The 17,621-nt window shown below is 46.7% G+C and overlaps 1 protein-coding gene across 3 annotated transcripts in view; it reads left to right on the forward strand.

Annotated features, from left to right (window-relative positions):
- The window catches only part of KDM2B (lysine demethylase 2B), a 176,040-nt gene that overhangs the window by 41,963 nt on the left and 116,456 nt on the right, over positions 1-17,621 (forward strand). For 2 of the 3 annotated variants that reach the window (XM_030583398.1, XM_030583397.1), the window contains exons 5-6: positions 5,624-5,802; positions 8,317-8,423. In XM_030583398.1, the coding sequence (XP_030439258.1) occupies positions 5,624-5,802; positions 8,317-8,423 (286 nt within the window). Of the gene's footprint in view, positions 1-114; positions 336-5,623; positions 5,803-8,316; positions 8,424-17,621 lie in introns of those variants that run through there. The other variant, XM_030583399.1, reaches the window with a different exon arrangement.

The raw sequence follows: 17,621 nt of genomic DNA on the forward strand, positions 1-17,621 counted from the left end.
TACAAAACTTTCGGATGTGCAAGGCCACATTCCTGGATCTGTGTGCCGAGCTTTCCCCAGCCCTCCAGCGCAGGGAGACCAAAATGAGAGCCATGCTAACAGTGTGAAGAAGTGAGTGGCGATTGCAAGGTGGAAACTTGTGATGCTGGATTGCTACTGGTCACTAGGAAACCATTTGGAGTTGGAATATCCAGTGTGGGAGCTGTTGTCATGCAAGTATGCAGGGCCAGTAATCTCGTGTTATGCAGGACTGTGACCTTCGGCAATGTGCAGGACATAATGGATGGATTTGCAACAGTGGGGTTCCCAAAATGTGATGGAGCAGTAGATGGCATGTATGTCCCTATTTTGTCACCATTGCTCTTTTCCACAGAATACATCAACAGAAAGCAGGGGAGTCTCCAGGCACGAGCATGCCAAGCGCGTGCCTGGAGCAGAACGCCATGGGGGGCGCTCTGCCGGTCGCCGCGAAGGTGGCAGGCAGGTTGCCTTTGGTGGCATGCCTGCGGAGGGTCTGCTGGTTCTGCGGACCTCCCGCAGGTGTGCCGCCGAATCCGCGGGACCGGGGACCTCCTGCAGGCAAGCCGTTGAAGGCAGTCTGCCTGCTGTTCTTGGGGCGGCAAAATACCTAGAGCTGCCCCGATAGAGAGAGCTATTTTTCTCTGATTATGCAAGCTTTGGTGGGTCACTGGGAATGCTTCACTGACATCAGTGTTGGCTGGTCACAGAAAATGGATGATGCTCTCATCTTTAAGAACACAGGACTGTTCAGAAAGTTGCAAGCAGGGACTTTCTTTCCCAACTGGTGAATTACCATTGGTGAAGTTGAAATGCCAATAGTTATTCTGGGGTACCCAGGCTACCCCTTGCTCGTGAAGCCATATGCCAGCCATCTCGACAGCACCAGGGAAAGAGTCAACTACTGGCTCAGCAGGTGCAGAATGTGCTTTTAGTAGATTGAAGGGACCCTGGCATTTTTTACTCACAAGATTGGATCTCAGTGAAAAAAACATCCCAACGGTTATAGCTGCTAGCTCTGTACTGCATAATATCTGTGAAGCAAAAGGGGAAAAGTTGCTGCCAGGGTGGAGCTGGAGCAGCTGTCTGCTGAGTTTGAACAGGCAGACACAAGGGCTATTAGAATTGTTCAACACAGAGCTATGCAGCTCAGGGAGGCTTTGAAAGAGCACTTTAACAGTGAGTCACAGAAATGTATTGTGATGTACTATGCTCTACCTGGCCCTGCTGTTTTTGGGGCCTGTTAGGAATTGTGTATTGCTTGGTGAACATGTTTGACTATAACACTGTCAATGCGCCTATTCTGCCGTGCTCGCTGTACATTTGTAATCATTGCACTGGGTTTGCCACTGATACTGTGCGTTGTGTCGCACTATACGTTAACAAGTAAGTGGATGCTTTCAGAACTGCTAGGCACTTTGTAGCATATGTTATAAACTAATAAAGATGGATTATTTTCCAAATAATAGAATTTTATTCAGTAACAAAACCAGTGAAAAGAAAAATCTGTGCAAGTTAAAAGCAAATAGATTAAAAATATTAAAACATTGAATGGAACAGAACCTAACAAGGGGAAAGAACATTCATATCCATTTTATCCACACATACAGCAATTGTAGCTTTCACAAGTCGGCGTATGTGAAGCTGTGGTTGTCCGTAATGTCCTCTGGAGTGGAGTGGTAGCAGGGGTTGGGATGTGGAATGTTGAGAGTGGTGCTGTAATTGAGTTCTCCATGAACTGGAAAGGTAGGCAAGCCCGAGATTGTTGACCCTATAGGTTCACAAGAGTTTGCAGCTTCCATGTTGCTGCTGGAGAAGCCATTTTATGATCTCGTGCATCTTCCTCTTTTCCTGCTGGGACTCCTGGGCCTTTCTCCTATTTGCTCTTTCCTTCTTCAGGTTGTCTGCAGTGTTCACCTTCCAGGCCCCTTGTTCACGGTCTGATGCAGCGCTGCCTTGCAAGATCCAACTGAACATGTCATCTCAAATCATCTTTTTTTTTCCTTATCTGGCTCAGGTGTGGGTGTGGAGGAAGAACCCTCACGGTTGCAGCAGCTGCAGATAAAACACACAGAGGTCGATATAGTCCAGGGGTGGGCAAATTACGGTTCGCGGGCCACATCCGGCCCATAGGACCGTCCTGCCTGGCCCCTGAGCTCCTGGCCCGGGAGTCTAGCCCCTGGCTCCTCCCTTGCTATCTCCCCACCCCCGCAGCCTCAGCTCGCTCGCTCCACCACCGGCGCAATGCTCTGGGTGGCGGGGCTGCGAGCTCCTGGGGCAGTGCAGCTGCAGAGCCTGACCGGACCCGGTGCTCTGTGCTGTGTGGTGGTGGTGGTGGCAACAGCGTGGCCTGGCTCTAGCTGGGTGGCGTGGCTGTAGTGCCACCAGCCACCGGTGCTCCTGGCAGTGTGGTAAGGGGACAGGGAGTGGGGGGTGGCATAGAGGACAGGGGAGTTCAGGGTGGTGGTCAGCGGGCAGGGGTGTGGATGATGTTCTGGGGGGAACGGGGTTTAATGGGGGCAGGGGGAAGTCAGGAAGGAGAGAGGGGGTTGGATGGGGTGGCAGGGGGCAGTCAGGGGCAGGGGTCCTGGGGGGGCCATCAGGGAACAGGGAGAAGAGGTTGGATGGGGCAGAGGTTCCGGGGCGGGGGAGCAGATAGGCAGTAGAGGCCAGGCCATCAGGAATGAGAGGAGAGGGGTTGGATGGGGTGGTGGAGGTCCAGGAGCAGTCAGGGGACAGGGAGCGGGTGTGTGTGGATGGGGCAGGGGTCCCAGAGGGGTCATCAGGGAACGGGGGGGTTGGATTGGGCAGGAGTCCGGGGGGGGGGAGATAGGAAGTGGGGGCCAGGCCATGACCACCTCCCCTAACCGGCCCACCATACAATTTACGAAACCCGATGCGACCCTTAGGCCAAAAAGTTTGCCCGCCCCGATATAGTCACATTGTCAAGATAATTGCAATGGAAAGTGAAAGTTAAGCTTCAGAACTCCCTTCCCTTGCTCCCCTAAAGTTTTAAACAAGACATGCTTATTGACACTTCTGCTTCAGAGTGCTTGTGCCACTCACAGCACCAGCCAACGTGATTGTGGTCTACCAGTGGTGAGGGAAAGGTGGAGGGAACTGCTTGGTTGCATGAAACTATGAGTTGAGGGCAATGGCACCGAATAATGGCACCATTTTCCAAAGGCAGTGGCAATTTTAGCTGATATCTCACTCCTCAGGGGAGCAAAGGCACAGAGACCACTGCTGCTGCTGGCATCCCGAAGCTGCCTGGGCCCATATGCTGCTAACCAGTTTACTGCAATGACACCTGCTGAAGTTAGTGCTGACTGGTGTGGGAAAGAGCCTTTGGGAGAGGACTGCAGAGTACCTCTGCAAGAGTTTCATAGAGATCTCTCAGGAGGAATCAGTGGACATCCCTGTGTACAAACGTCTTTGCATGGCTCCACAAACAAACGGCTCCACAATTGCACTCCTTGTCCAACTCTACAGGGAGGTGAAAAGTAAACATTACCTCTCTTTGTTGTACTGCTACCTCTTCTGGTTCAAGTAAATTAATGAAAAGTTGATAGCTGTGTCTTCTTTAGTTGGGGTTGCCATCAGGATGTCTTTATAGTGGGAAGTACAATTACACACTTACCTGAGGTTCCTTCCCCTGCATTGGGCTTACTCATGTTCAACTGCTGGAATTGATTGGACTCTGGTGGAATCTCAAATGGGTCCTGGCTCATGGCATAGCTAGAAAGACTGCATGTCCCCCATTCTCCACTGCCTCCTGGTCCTTGCTGTTCATGCCAGGAACTTTTTGGCTCGAGATCCTTGGATGCATCCATGGTGGTTTGCAAGGTAGTTGTGGGGTCTCGACAAAGTATGTCATGCAGATCTTTGTAAAAGCAGAAGGTTTGCGGCTTGGTACCAGATCAACTTTTGGCCTCTCTGGCCTTCTGATATGCCTGATGCAGTTCATTCACTTTTGTGCGGCACTGCCACTGGTCGACGTCATACCCCTTCTCCTACATCCTCCAGGCATTCTGCTCACTGATGTCTGTAGCTGTGCTTGCACAGCCTTTTCTCCCCACAGGCCTGGGAGATCCAATATCTTATGTCTACTTGGAATCAGAGTGCATATGGAGGATGTAGTTGGCATGATCAGCTTGGCAGTTGCATGCAACAATGGAGAGCTGCTAGATGTGCTTGCCAGCACCTTCACTAGCACTAAATCCACACTAATTTTTTTAAGTGAAATTTGATTATATACAAATTATTTTAAATATGGAAATATTAAATAATTTACACACTTATGCACATGATAGAGACTAAATTACACTAAGCTCCCCCCTGCCCCCACCGCCGCCCCCAAAGGCAGTAACGCTAGGACTTAGATTCCTGAGACCAGACCAAGGAATTGAATCTTGGTCACTCAAAGAGCACTAACTGCAGGGCTACTGGGACTGACCCAGATATACATGCTATAAATCTTGCTCTTTGGTTATGAAACTGTATGGACTCTAGTTCCTTTCCAGAATCATCATCATGTCTGTCAATGGTATCAACACCAAAGGAAGTTTTTGATGAAGTCATACAATCCAAACTGTCATTCTTGCTGAAATATTGCTCCCAAGCACACAATGGGCCTGGTGCTGTAGTTATTAATGAGTCTCTCTGATGGCATTTGCAAACCTTTCATTTAGTTTTAATGAATTTTATTTAGAATTATTTCTTCAGATATGGAAACTGTATTGGAGGGTGTTTTTTGGAAGGTGATTAATTTATTTTCTGTCCTCCTTTCTTGGAAATGAGGCATGTCTCTCTTGGGTTCACTCTCCCTCAAACACAAATGAGCTGCTAATTAGACTCTCATAACTTCTGGGAGAGATGAAACCTCCTAATGGCCAAAGAGGACTGTATGAAACCGAAGACTGCTGAAACTGCTGTTCAGTATTCTGGAGCTAATGGGACTTGTGCATATGCCACTTGAGGAACCGAAAATAAGCTTGTATCCAGTGAGCCAAATAGAAGGCCCAATCCTAGAAAATGCTTAGTGTCCTCAGCCTCCTCCCCTGAGAGGTCAAGTAGGAATTTTTTAGAGCATTCAGAATCCCAGAGGTGATGCTCAAGACCTCACAGGGTCAGGCTCATACATGACATTTTTCTCTTTGTGAACAATTTTGACCACACTGTAGCAAAGGCACTTTGGATGTTTAGAAATGTAGAGAATGATCTATCTTAGCTAATTATGTGGCCCCCATTACCATAATATCTGAGCTTCACAATTTTTGATGTATTTTTCCTCACAACAGCCTCTGTGAGGTAGGGAGGTAATATTGTCCCCAATTTACAAATGGGGAACTTAGGCACAGAAATCACACAGAAAGTCTGTGGTGGAGCAGGGACTTGAAACCTGGTATTCCAAGTCCCAGGCTGGTGCCTTTCGTCTCTGCTGTCTCACTTTGTGCTAAGACCAGAGGGTGGGATGATATGGGTTCCTCTCCCCTGTTTCCAGCTTCACTGGGATTCCCCAGGATCCTCAAGTTGTGGTTGCCCTGGTTTAAGAATTCAAAATAAAACAAAAGAAATGTTTTCAAAGTGATCTGTGTGTTTGCAGGAAGCCGTCGGATTGTGGATGTGATGGATGTGAACACGCAAAAGGGCATTGAGATGAGCATGTCTCAGTTTGTGAGATACTATGAAACACCGGAGGCTGAACGTGAGAAGCTCTACAATGTCATCAGCCTGGAGTTTAGTCATACAAAGCTGGAGAACATTGTCAAGCGCCCCAATGTGGTAAGGGGTCCTGTCATTTTGTTGTTTATTTTTAGCCTCTTCACAGTCACCCAGCTGCTTTACAATATTGCACGTCTGTATATATAGGATACAAATCCCACAGCCCTTACGCGGGGCCCGATCCAGGGAGATGCTCAAATTAGGGCTGTCAAGCGATTACAAAAAGTATTTGTGATTAATCATACTGTTAAACAATAATAGAATACCATTTATTTAAATATTTGTGGATGTTTTCTACATTTTCAAATGTTGATTTCAATTACAACACAGAATACAAAGTGTATAGTGCTCACTTCATATTTATTTTTGATTACAAGTATTTGCACTGTAAGAAAACAAAATAAATAGTATTTTTCAATTCACCTAATACAAGTACTGTAGCGCACTCTCTTTATCATGAAAGCTGAACTTGCAAATGTAGAATTATGTACAAAAAAACTGGATTCAAAAATAAAAGAATGTAAAACTTTAGAGCCTGCAAGTCCACTCAGTCCTACTTCTTTTTTTTAGTTAATGGTGTGAGTTAACTGAGATTAATCAACAGCCCTAGCTCAAATAGCTGCAACTTCCATCAACTCCGGTACTTAGGACATCTGTCTTTACCCAGGCAGGTTGCTGTTGTTATTGACAGCAGAACTGGAGCCTAGGGAATGGGGTGGGCTTCAGAGTCTGCACTCTGGCCCAAGCTGCAATTTCAAAGCACTGTTTATACAGTTATTTTTAGAGCGTTGGCATGAGCCCTCTTAACTCAAGTCTGCCAGTCCGGGCTGAGAGGGTCACTCCAAAATGCTGTGTACACATGCCCTAATTTACACCATAATTATAGAATTGATTCCCTGGAGGATGAGGGTTGTGTGAGAGCTCCAGCATGCTCTCTGACCACATAAAACAGAGGCTGTGGGTTCAGAGTGCAAATCAGATGAATGCCATGGATAGCAATAGCGGGATGCAGGAATTGTTCAGGATCTCAGCTATCTAGCCACTATCTGTGAACACCAATTCTGTGTCACATATGGCCATGGTATTCATGGAAGTGGTATGTTTGGTATTTCTGTGGGCTGAATTATCTCCAATTGGCTCCCTTTGAGGGTTGTGTATGCTATCTACAATACCTGGTAGAGATGGGAAGTTTAGTAGCACATACAATTCTTGCAAAATTGGGTGTTGGGTCTGCCTCTCTATTGGGAAGCTAATCCTGCAGATCATACCATTGTGGAAGTCCTCTAAGAACACAGAGGCAGAGGGCTGGCTCATACCAGTAGCATCCTTGAAAGTCCTTTGAAAGGACCCACTGGTAAGGATGCTGAATGCAGTGATGACCTTTACTGGGGATGAGAGGACATGGCTCCTCTGGGTTGGCCTCTCTAGCCCCCATTACAGCAGCGCTGGATGGCTTCAGAGTTGAACCTGTATCATTTTTTGACCTGTGTCTCAGTTAGGTCTTGCAAAGTCCTCTGAGGCTTATTGATCCTCTTAGGATGGTAAGAATGACAGTTTTGAGTTGCAAATTCTTTTCCATATTGCCTTCTTTCCCTGAGTTGTCTTCTGCTCCACTGTGGTCAAATGCTGCACTACAGCCTCTGTCTTGTTCTTGACCCTCTTTTGTCCTCCCTTTTTCGAAACCTGGTTTGTGCATATGACGAAGTGGGATTCACTCACGAAAGCTCATGCTCCAAAACATCTGTTAGTCTATAAGGTGCCACAGGACTCTTTGCTGCTTTTACAGATCCAGACTAACACGGCTACCTCTCTGAGATTTATCCCTGCTTCACATGCCATGCTGGGATTTGAACATGGGTTCAAATCCCTATGGCACTCAAAGCAGCAGTTATTGCAATAGTCCATAAAGCTATTTTGACTCTCCATATCCTTCCCTTCATCTGTACACAATTCCCTCTCACTCTGTTTTGCTCAGCTCCCAATATTTGATGTTGCCCACATTTCTGAAAATATTTGGCCTTGAGACAAGAACTTTGAAGAATTCTGTATCCAAGTATTATTCAAGGAAATGTTAGGTAGGCAGTAATGTAATTACTCATGATGGAGTTTGGCCAGATCACCAGGGTAATGTTCCTTGAAAGCATGCAATATCAGAATAATTCCATTTTTTTTAAATTGTGGTTTTGATGTGCATGATCACAATTTCTGGGATACAATCTACACATATGCAATTGAATACCAGCACTGTGATGATCCCACACCAGCAGTGTCCCAATCCTGGAAGTGCACTCAAGTGCCATTGAGTCAGAATCTGTGCCCCTTGAATTCAATAGCATAACTCTCTTTGATTTGAATGTTTGTAGGATTTAGTGGGGAGTTAGAGTGCTCAGCCCCTCACAGGTTTGGGTTTCTGATTGAAACAGTGAGTTTTTATTAAGGAAGATTTCACTATCTCTGAGTATATGCAAACTGCTAATCTGCCATTGTTGCCAATCACTGTTCCAGCTCTGACTGCTGGGAGTACATCCCACCACATGTTTACTAACTAACCATTGGTTCTGGTGGGGATTTTAGGTGGACTTAGTCGATTGGGTGGATAATATGTGGCCGCAGCATTTGAAGGAGAGGCAGACAGATGCCACAAATGCTATTTCGGAGATGAAGTACCCAAAAGTGAAAAAGTAAGTTTCTTTTCGTTTCTAAAAAGTTCTAATCTTGACCTCCTTGGTTAATTCCTGTTTGAGCTCATATGCTGGTAGCTGAGAAAGTATTGATTTGTTCAGTGAGCAGGGATGGATGCTATCTTGACTAACCTGCTTGATCCACATAATATTAGTGGTCGTCAGCTTTTAAGGAGATTGATTTTGTATTTGAGAACTTTATAATGGATCATTCATGTTCTTAAGGCTTGTCATTGGTTTTATAACTGGGGTTACATTCTGTCTTTCATTCTAAAATATTACATCAAATGCTCAATGTAAAGTCTGGGATTCACTAAATGCACATAATAAATATTTTTAAAACCTTGAATTTTTCCTTTAATATTTTGGACAAGAATAGCCACTTGTCCTGCCCTGAGAACAGCAGGCTAGCTCTGACCTGGAATATTGGATCCTATTGGTAAAAGAATTGTCTAATAAATCACTTCTTAGGACAGCAAACAGATCAGAGGGAAGAATTGAGCCTTTCCCCTCTAGCCTGATGGTTCAAAACCATCCCAGGTGATTAATGGCCAAAGGTTGTAACAAACTGAGGGCTGTTTGGTGAAATGAGCTTTGAGTATCTCTGTTCATTTCCTAATGGGTAGGTGTCCCCACTGAAAACTCCATCACTTCAGTTGACCACAAATCACTTATGCTTTATAAAATGCTGTGATATTATTAGCATGGCTTTTGCTGAACGCTTTTGTTGTTGAGTATAGTAAGTGTACCCTTCTGGATAACTTTTTCTGTCTAAAATGTTTGATCATTTGGTATCATATGCAGGTGTCCAGTAAACTCATAAAATTTCCAACAAGCTTCCAGCATTTGTCTTAACATGGTCCTATGCACAATTAGAACTTAGATCTGGAGAGTGTAGATCCAAGGGGCAATGTTTTATTAATAAAGTCATAGCAAACCTATCAAAGTACACATTTCTAGACTATATAGTCATGGCTGCAACTCTGCTGAGACATTAATAGGGGGAAAATGTGCTGAATGGAAATACGTCTTTGGGTTGAGACCTGCATTAACTTATAAGCATAGCCAATACAAATCTGTAAGCACAGTAGTTACTTTGACATGAGTTTTGCTGCACAAAATACTGTATTTCAAACATCAAAGTTTTAAAGAAGCCTAAGCATTCTTATTTAAGTGATTGCTGTATTTTGCAACTAATTGAGCTATGAAAATCTCTGGCTGCCAAACAGAATAAATATTTGACCTGTTCCCTTCAAATTCAGGAATTACTCCAAAAGGGGAAGAGTGATAAACAAAGAAGGGAGGGATAGCTCTGTGGTTTGAGCGTTAGCTTGCTATACCTAGAGTTGTGAGTTCAATCCTTGAGAGGGCTATTTAGAGATCTGGGACAAAAATCTGTCTGAGGAGGGGGTTTACTAGATGACCTCCTGAGCTCCCTTCCAACACTGATATTCTGTGATTCTATGCTAATTGACTTTTTTGCAGGCATTCTCAACAGAGAAGTCAAGGATATAATAGGCCACAGAGACTGAACTTTATCACTTCAGAGGTCCTAGTTGAGGCATATTTGAGAGGTAGTATAGGAGAAGCTTGTGTTGTCTCTGCCTGTCGTATACCTATTATATGGATAAACTTATGGCATCACTGCCTATTATCATGATGTCACTAAAAGAAGGGGAGCTGGGTGTGTGGTAACTAGCCAAAATAGAGAAAAATTAAGGAAATTTCTGATGAGTGACTGGAATGAATTTTTCACCCCAGTATTTGATAGTTTACCCAGTTTGAATGTTTTCCTTGAAACTATTTTTCATGTAATGGTGGGGGGAAAAAGTTCTTCGAGTGCTTGTTCATGTTGATTCTAATCATGTGTGTGCATGCGCATGTTGTCCAGAAGATTTTTCCCCTAGCAGCATCCGTTGGGTCAGCCTCGAGTCGTGCCCTCGTGGCACCTAATATATAGCCCTTCAGTTCTTTCTTACCACTAGTGATGGTGGCTGGAACGTCCCTGGGCTCTTGCTCAGCAAGTTTTCTTCTCTATTCCGTGTATATAGTTAGTTAGTAGTGCTCCAGTTAATAGTTTAGTTTAGTATAGTATAGTATAGTAGTTGGGGTCCCGCCCCCCAATTCCGACCCTGCTGCCATGGCATGCCGTGGTCCCCGGGCTTCAAGAAGTGTGACTTGCACATGTTGTGTCTTCAGTGCCTTGGGGAGACCCATCAGAAAAATCGCTGTAAGATCTGCCATGAGTTCCACCTGAGAACACATAAAGGGAACAGCAGCTGAAGGTGATCCTCATGGAGGCAGCTCTACACCAGCCCGGGCTCGAGAGACCCAATCCCTACGGCATTGTACTCGACGAGGAGTGCTCCGGTGCTGTTGGTGACTTTGGTACTGAAGGACTCCTCTAGGGACGCTCAGCACCATGACAGCTCCTCGGAGGCCCATCTGATAGTAGGCACTGCTCCCACTCGCCGGTGCCTCAAAAGAAGGTAAAGCCATACAACTATTGTCCTCTGGCGAAGCCTCGAGATTTGTGACCCCAGGCAGGCCACTCCTTGGCATCTTCTTCCAGCCATGTTGACTCCTGTGTGGGTGAGGCAGTCGAGTCCAGCCCCACCTCACTCACCGGCACTTACGCAGCAGCTGCAGCTCCCATCCATGCCAGAAGCATACCAGGCCGCTAGAGATCTCCTCCACCTGACGGCAATCTTGCCTGCCAGGGAGGAACTCTCAGCACTGTCGGAGCCCCGTCCTCAGGTGCACTCTAAGGGAAAGCCGGCTATGATGTCAAGGCACTCCCCTTCGCCTTGTCTGTCGGCGCCTACACGCTCCGACAGAGAGCCTTACTGCTCCCCGAGCTCTTGATGTTTGAGGCACTGATGATCAGCTCCTCCGTGGCCATTAGTGTCTGAGACCTTGGAGTGGAGCCCGACTTCTATCGCTCAAGTAGGAGCAGAAGTCACAGAGCGAGGTCTGGCAGAGACTGAAGGGAGCATCAGTTGTGGCCTCTGCAGTGACAGAATCTGCCTCATTAGCCCTTCTGGACTTCCTGGACTTATCACAAGGGCCAGGGAGGAACCCAGGGCACACGCTCAGCGACATCTTCAGTGGCCTCTGCCACTTTTGTGCCACCTTCCGCTGTGCATCTGCCCCCAGCACCTATGGTCCCCATGCCCTTGCCTCTGGCACCATGCTCGGCTCCAACTTCAGCACTGGTCTTTATGACGTTGACACACCCGTCTCCCTCACCTGCACCGTTGTCAGTGTCGACCTCGATGCAGGCACCTATGGCCCCATGTCGATGTCAGGACCGGGCCCCCCAACCCCGACAGCTTCTGTGAGTGTGCTGATGCAGCTCTCTCCAGTGAGACTGATGCTGATGTTGACTATGATGCCTATGGCCCTAGCACCATCATTGGCACCACCTTCTCCAACGCTGCCCCAGGAGTCACGTGACCCCTCCAGGGTAGACAGTAAGGAGTTTCCACTACGGGAACACACTTCCTCCTCCTCGTCACTGGACGAAGTGTTGGCAGGGACGACCATAGCTCCTGCATTAGAGGATAACAGAGTCCTACAGCAGTTGCTCCTCAGGGCTGCCCAAGGTCGAGGAGGTGGTGGAGGACACAGATCCCATCCGCCCACAACCTCCTCAAAGGTTCCAGAAGCAGAACCACCAGGACAATTCTAAGAGGAGGAACTGGAGTGTTAGGAGAAGGAACATCCCTCCGCTAATCAAGGCCAGCCCAAACTGCCCTCTGGCCCTAAACTGGCCTTTTGAAGGTGCGGTTGAGGACGGCGCACCAGACCAGAGACTGGATCTACCCTGCCTTACCTTTTCCTCACGACTGTCCCCTTTCTACTGTGCATGGTCCCATATAACTTCGGACCGCTGGGTGCTTCGCACGGTAGAGAAGAGATACTCCATCAAATTCTGTGCCCTCCTGCCCTTCCACCCTCCTTCACTGTCCCTCTTCAGGGACCCTTCTCACAAGCAACTTCTCATTCAGGAGGTGCAATCGCTCCTAGCACTGGAGGCGGTGGAGGAGGTTCCCCTGGAGCACAGGGATGAGGGTTTCTATTCATGCTGTTTCCTAATACCGAAGGCCAAAGGCGCCTCAGGCCTATCCTGGACCTGCGCGATCTCAGCAAGTTCGTGAGGAAACTCAGGTTCTGCATGGTCCCCCTGACCTCCATTATCCCTTCACTGGATCCAGCAGACTGATATGCTGCCCCCGACTTGAAGGACATGTATTTTCACATAGCAATCGCACACAACCACAGAAAGTTCCTTAGGTTTGTGGTCAATGGTTCCCATTACCAATTTACTGTTCTCCCTTTCATCCTGTCAGCAGGACCTCAAGTCTTTACCAAGTGCATGGCAGTCACCACCGCCTTTCTACGGAGACATCAGGTCAGGTGTTCCCATATCTCGACGACTGGCTGATCAAAGGCCGATCCAGGGTTCAGGTGGCATTCATCAGAGACACCTTTGAGAATCTGTAAAAGCAGCAAAGAATCCTGTGGAACCTTATAGACTAACAGATGTTTTGGAGCATGAGCTTTCGTGGGTGAATACCCACTTTGTCGGATGAGAATCTGGGCCTGATGCTGATCGAGGCGAAATTGACTCTGTCCCCAGTCCAGAGGATAGAGTTCATAGGGGCGGTTTTGGACTCAACCCAGGCCAGAGCATTCCTCTCGCAGGAGAGATTCCAGGCTCTCTACACCATGATTCAAGGTCTCAGGCAGTTCACCACCATGAGAAATTGTCTCACACTTCTCAGCCACATGGCGGCCTGTATGTATGTGGTTCAGCATGCCAGACTCGGGCTTTGACCACTTCAGTTGTGGCTTGCATCAGTGTACAGACCTGCCAGGGACAGCTTGGACAGGATCGTGACCTTGCCCCACCCCATCCTTGACTCACTCCTGTGGTGAACAGATGCTCAGCAGGTGTGTGCAGGAGTTCCCTTCGCTGCCCCACAACCATCCCTAGCACTAGTGACGGACGTGTCAGATTTGGGGTGGGGAGCTCATCGGGGGGACCACAGGACTCAGGGCCTCTGGTCACAGACAGATCTCCATCTTCATATCAATGTCAGGGAGCTCAGGGCAGTATGCCTAGCATGTCAGTCATTCCACCCATATCTAGCAGGTCGATGAGTATCGGTCATGATGGACAATATGACCGTGATGTTCTATATCAACGAACGGGAGGTGCACACTTCTCTCCCCTGTCCCAGGAAGCCCTCAGGTTATGGGACTTTTGTATAGAGCACTCAGTTGATCCACAGGTGTCATACCTTCCAGGGGTCCAGAACGAGCTGGCGGACTGCCTCAGCAGGTCTTTTCACAGCCATGAGTGGTCCCTTTGCCCAGACGTTGCATCCTTGATCTTTCAGAGGTGGGACTGTCCCCTGATTGACCTCTTTGCCACGCGATGCAACAGGAAGTGTCAGCAGTTCTGCTTCTTCCAGAATCACAGTCCAGGCTCCACAGTGAATGTGTTCCTCCTCCACTGGGGGGTCTGCTTCTATACGCCTTCCCACCCATACCGCTTGTCCACAAGGTACTGCACAAGGTCCGCAGAGACCAGGCTTGGGTCATTCTCATAACACCAGCCTGGCCCCACTAGCATTGGTACATGTCTCTCCTAGACATGTCAGTGGGAGCCCCGATTACCTTGCTGCTCTTCCCGGACCTTCTCATGCAGGATCACAGGTGGCTCCTGCACCCAAACCTGCAGTCACTACATCTCACAGCATAGAGGCTCCATGGCTGAATCCATTCGAGCATTCCTGTTCAGAATAAGTCAGACAGGTTCTCCTGGGCAGTAGGAAACCATCCACTAGGGCCATGTACCTGGCCACGTGGAAGAGATTTTCAATCTGGTCAGCTCAGCGTGACTTTTCCCTGGTGCTAGCCTCAGTGCCCCAGATTTTGGATTATCTGTTCCACCTAAAGCAGGAAGGTCTTCTTGTCTTCTATAAGAGTACACCTAACTGCCATCTCTGCTTTCCATCCAGGGGCACACAGCTGCTCGGTTTTCGCTAACCTCCTGGTCAGTCACTTCCTGAAGGGCCTCGACAGGTTGTACCCGAACGTCTGCCAACTGGTTCCTGCTTGGGACCTTAATTTGGTCCTCTCTAGGCTCATGGGGCATCCCTTTGAGCCTCTAGCAACATGCTCCCTGCTCTACCTTTCCTACAAGGTCGTGTTCCTGGTGGTAATAACTTCAGCCTCGATGGTGTCTGAGCTCAGGGCTCTAACGTCCAAGCCACCCTATACCATGTTTTTTAAGGACAAGGGTCAGCTCAGGCCCCATCTGGCCTTCCTCCCGAAGATGGTATCGCAGTTCCACATCAACCAGGACATTTTCTTCCCGGTTTTCTACCCCAAGCCTCATGCAAGTAGCGGAGCAGAGGCTCCATACTCTCGATGTCTGCAGAGCGCTGGCCTTTTACACTGAGAGGACAAAACCATTCAGGAAGTCAGTACAGCTCTTTGTCACAGTAGCAGACAGGATAAAGGGCCAGCCTGTTTCGACACAGCTCATTTCGTCATGGATTCTGGCCTGCATTACCGAGTGCTACAATCTAGCAGGGATCCCAATGCCCCCAATGACGGGGCACTCTACAGGGCGCAAGCTTCATCAACAGCTTTCTTGGCTCAGTCCCCACCCACGAAATCTGCAGGGCGGCGACGTCATCAATACACCCTTTTGCCTCACACTATGCAATTACTAGGCAGGCCAGAGATGATGCGGCCTTTATAGAGCAGTACTCCAGTCAGTAGACTGCTCTGACTCCACCTCCTAATTTTGCTAGGCAGAGAGTCACCTGATTGGAATCAACACGAACAAGCACTCGAAAGAGAAAAAACAGTTACTCACCTTCTCGTAATTGTTGGTCTTTGAGATGTGTGGTTCATGTCCATTCCAATACCCACCCTTCTACCCCTCTGTTGGAATAGCCGGCAAAAAGGAACTGAAGGGGTGGCGGGTCGACAGGGCTATATATTAGGCGCCATGAGAGTGCGACTCCAGGGGACACCCAGGCCAACCCAACAGATGATGCTAGGGGAAAAAATCATCCGGCCAACGTGCACGTGCATGCGCTCACACCTGATTGGAATGGACATGAACAACACCCCTCGAAGAACAACAGTTACAAGAAGTGAGTACCCATTTTATTTGTGGCCTGAAAACACACATGACATGTTAATAACAGAAACAGCTAGTAACCCTTAGAGTGAATGAATATTACATAGTGCTGACCTTTTAAGTAGGTTTTGTACTGACTGTGTACTTCTGTTTAGAGGCATGTTCTAAATATTAAACATGGTACTAGAGAGACAAGGTGGGTGAGATAATATCTTTTATTGGACCAACTTCTGCACTATGTAAAACATGGTACTGAGAGCCAGGAATTACTTAGTTCTAATCCCAGCTCTGATATTAAAGTAATCCATGGGCTTTGCAATCACTTAGGACCAAATTCCTTAACTGTAGTGCCTAAAGTTAGTCATCTAAAATCTCATTTAGGCATTTAATTAAATGTCCAATTTCAAATGTGCCAAGCAGAGGAGACTCACATTTGATGTATTTCAGTTCCTACTTTAGGCATTCAGTTTGAAAACTGTGGTTGAGATTTTCAAAGCACTGTAAGGGATTTAGATACTTTCCCCATTTAAAATGTTTTAAGTTGGAAAAGTGTCTAATCCCTTGCCTGCTTTGAAAAATCCCAATCTTTGGCTTTACCCTCTCTCTACCTCTTTCCTCATTTGAAAAATCAGAATAATATTTACCTACCTTGCAGAGGAATAAATTAATGTTTGCAAAGTGCTTTGGAGATGGAAGGCATTCTATAAATGCTCTTTAGTATAATGATAACACAAATCTGCAGGTATCCTTTGGGGTGCTGAAGGACATTATACATATCTGCCACAGCACTCTTAGGGTTAATAAACTTCATCTGATATTATGCAGTCGTTATTTGGTGGTGAATCAACTTTCTCTTACTTGTGTGAAGTTTTCACTGATCGTGTCCTCTTGATTTGAGGAGCTGTAGATCTCAGTTCAGATGAGTACAGTGGAACTTTTCCATCCAGGTTCTTGTGATTATTTCTGATGGCAGAAATAGCTAAAGAGAATCACTGTAAATACCCATGAACCTTGGAATCTATATTCTGGAACTATTTGGTTTTGCTATTATTTGATTTTATCATTTAAATTCTGTTAAGAATTATTTTGTTTTTGTTGTTGTGTTGGCTGCAAAATAATTGGTGAAGTATGTGGGGTTTCAGCTGCCAGAAATAAGAACATTACTGTTGGGGTCTGTATGAAGACTGGGGGATTGTTTTCTCTGGAGAAAATGCTTAATACATTTTCCCCCTTAAATTAAATTTAAAAATCTTTCATCAGAAAAGTTGCATGGGAGAATTTTCATTAGAATATAAGAATTCCCATGTGGGTCAGAACATGGATCTATCTCATATGGTACCCTGTCTCTACCACTGACTCTGTACCGTATGCTTCCATGCTATAATTCCATACTGGACAATTAGGGCCTGATCCAAAACCCTTTATAGTTAGTGGGGTTCTTTCTGTTTATTTCACTACATAGTGACATTAAACACTTGGCAAGGTGAAAGCCCTAGGGCTAGGAAAAGTTCTTATCCAAGCATTGTTCACAAGCCCAATCCTGCAAGGTGCTTAGCACCCTCAATCCCATTGACTTTGGTGGATGTTGAAGGTGCTCTGCACTTTCATAAAATGAAAGTTTGTTTAGGTGCCTAAATATGGATTTGGTTTCTAACTTCAAGCACTCAAGTTTGAAAATGTTAAGGGACTTGACTAAGGCCACACAGTGAGTGAGTGGCAGAAGATAAAATAAAATCCAGACACTCTGTCTCCTGGTCTCCTACTCTAACCATTAGATCATGTCACCCTTACATTTATTTGTATTATAGTAGTGGCTAAAAATCCGACCAAGGTTCAGGGCCCCATTGAGATTGTACAGATAAATAAAAAAGAGTCTGTGCCCAAGAGAGTCTCAGTCTACATGCCAGATACGGTGCAGCAGACAGACAAAACAGACAAACAGGGTGGAAGTGTGGATGGGAACCCTATGGAGGGTCATAAAGGTGAAGTGATGTAATTGCAGTGACAAACTAGCAGCAGCTTTTTGAAGTGGC

The sequence above is a fragment of the Gopherus evgoodei genome, chromosome 13 (assembly GCF_007399415.2).
Source record: "Gopherus evgoodei ecotype Sinaloan lineage chromosome 13, rGopEvg1_v1.p, whole genome shotgun sequence".
NCBI classification, from domain to species: Eukaryota; Metazoa; Chordata; order Testudines; family Testudinidae; genus Gopherus; species Gopherus evgoodei.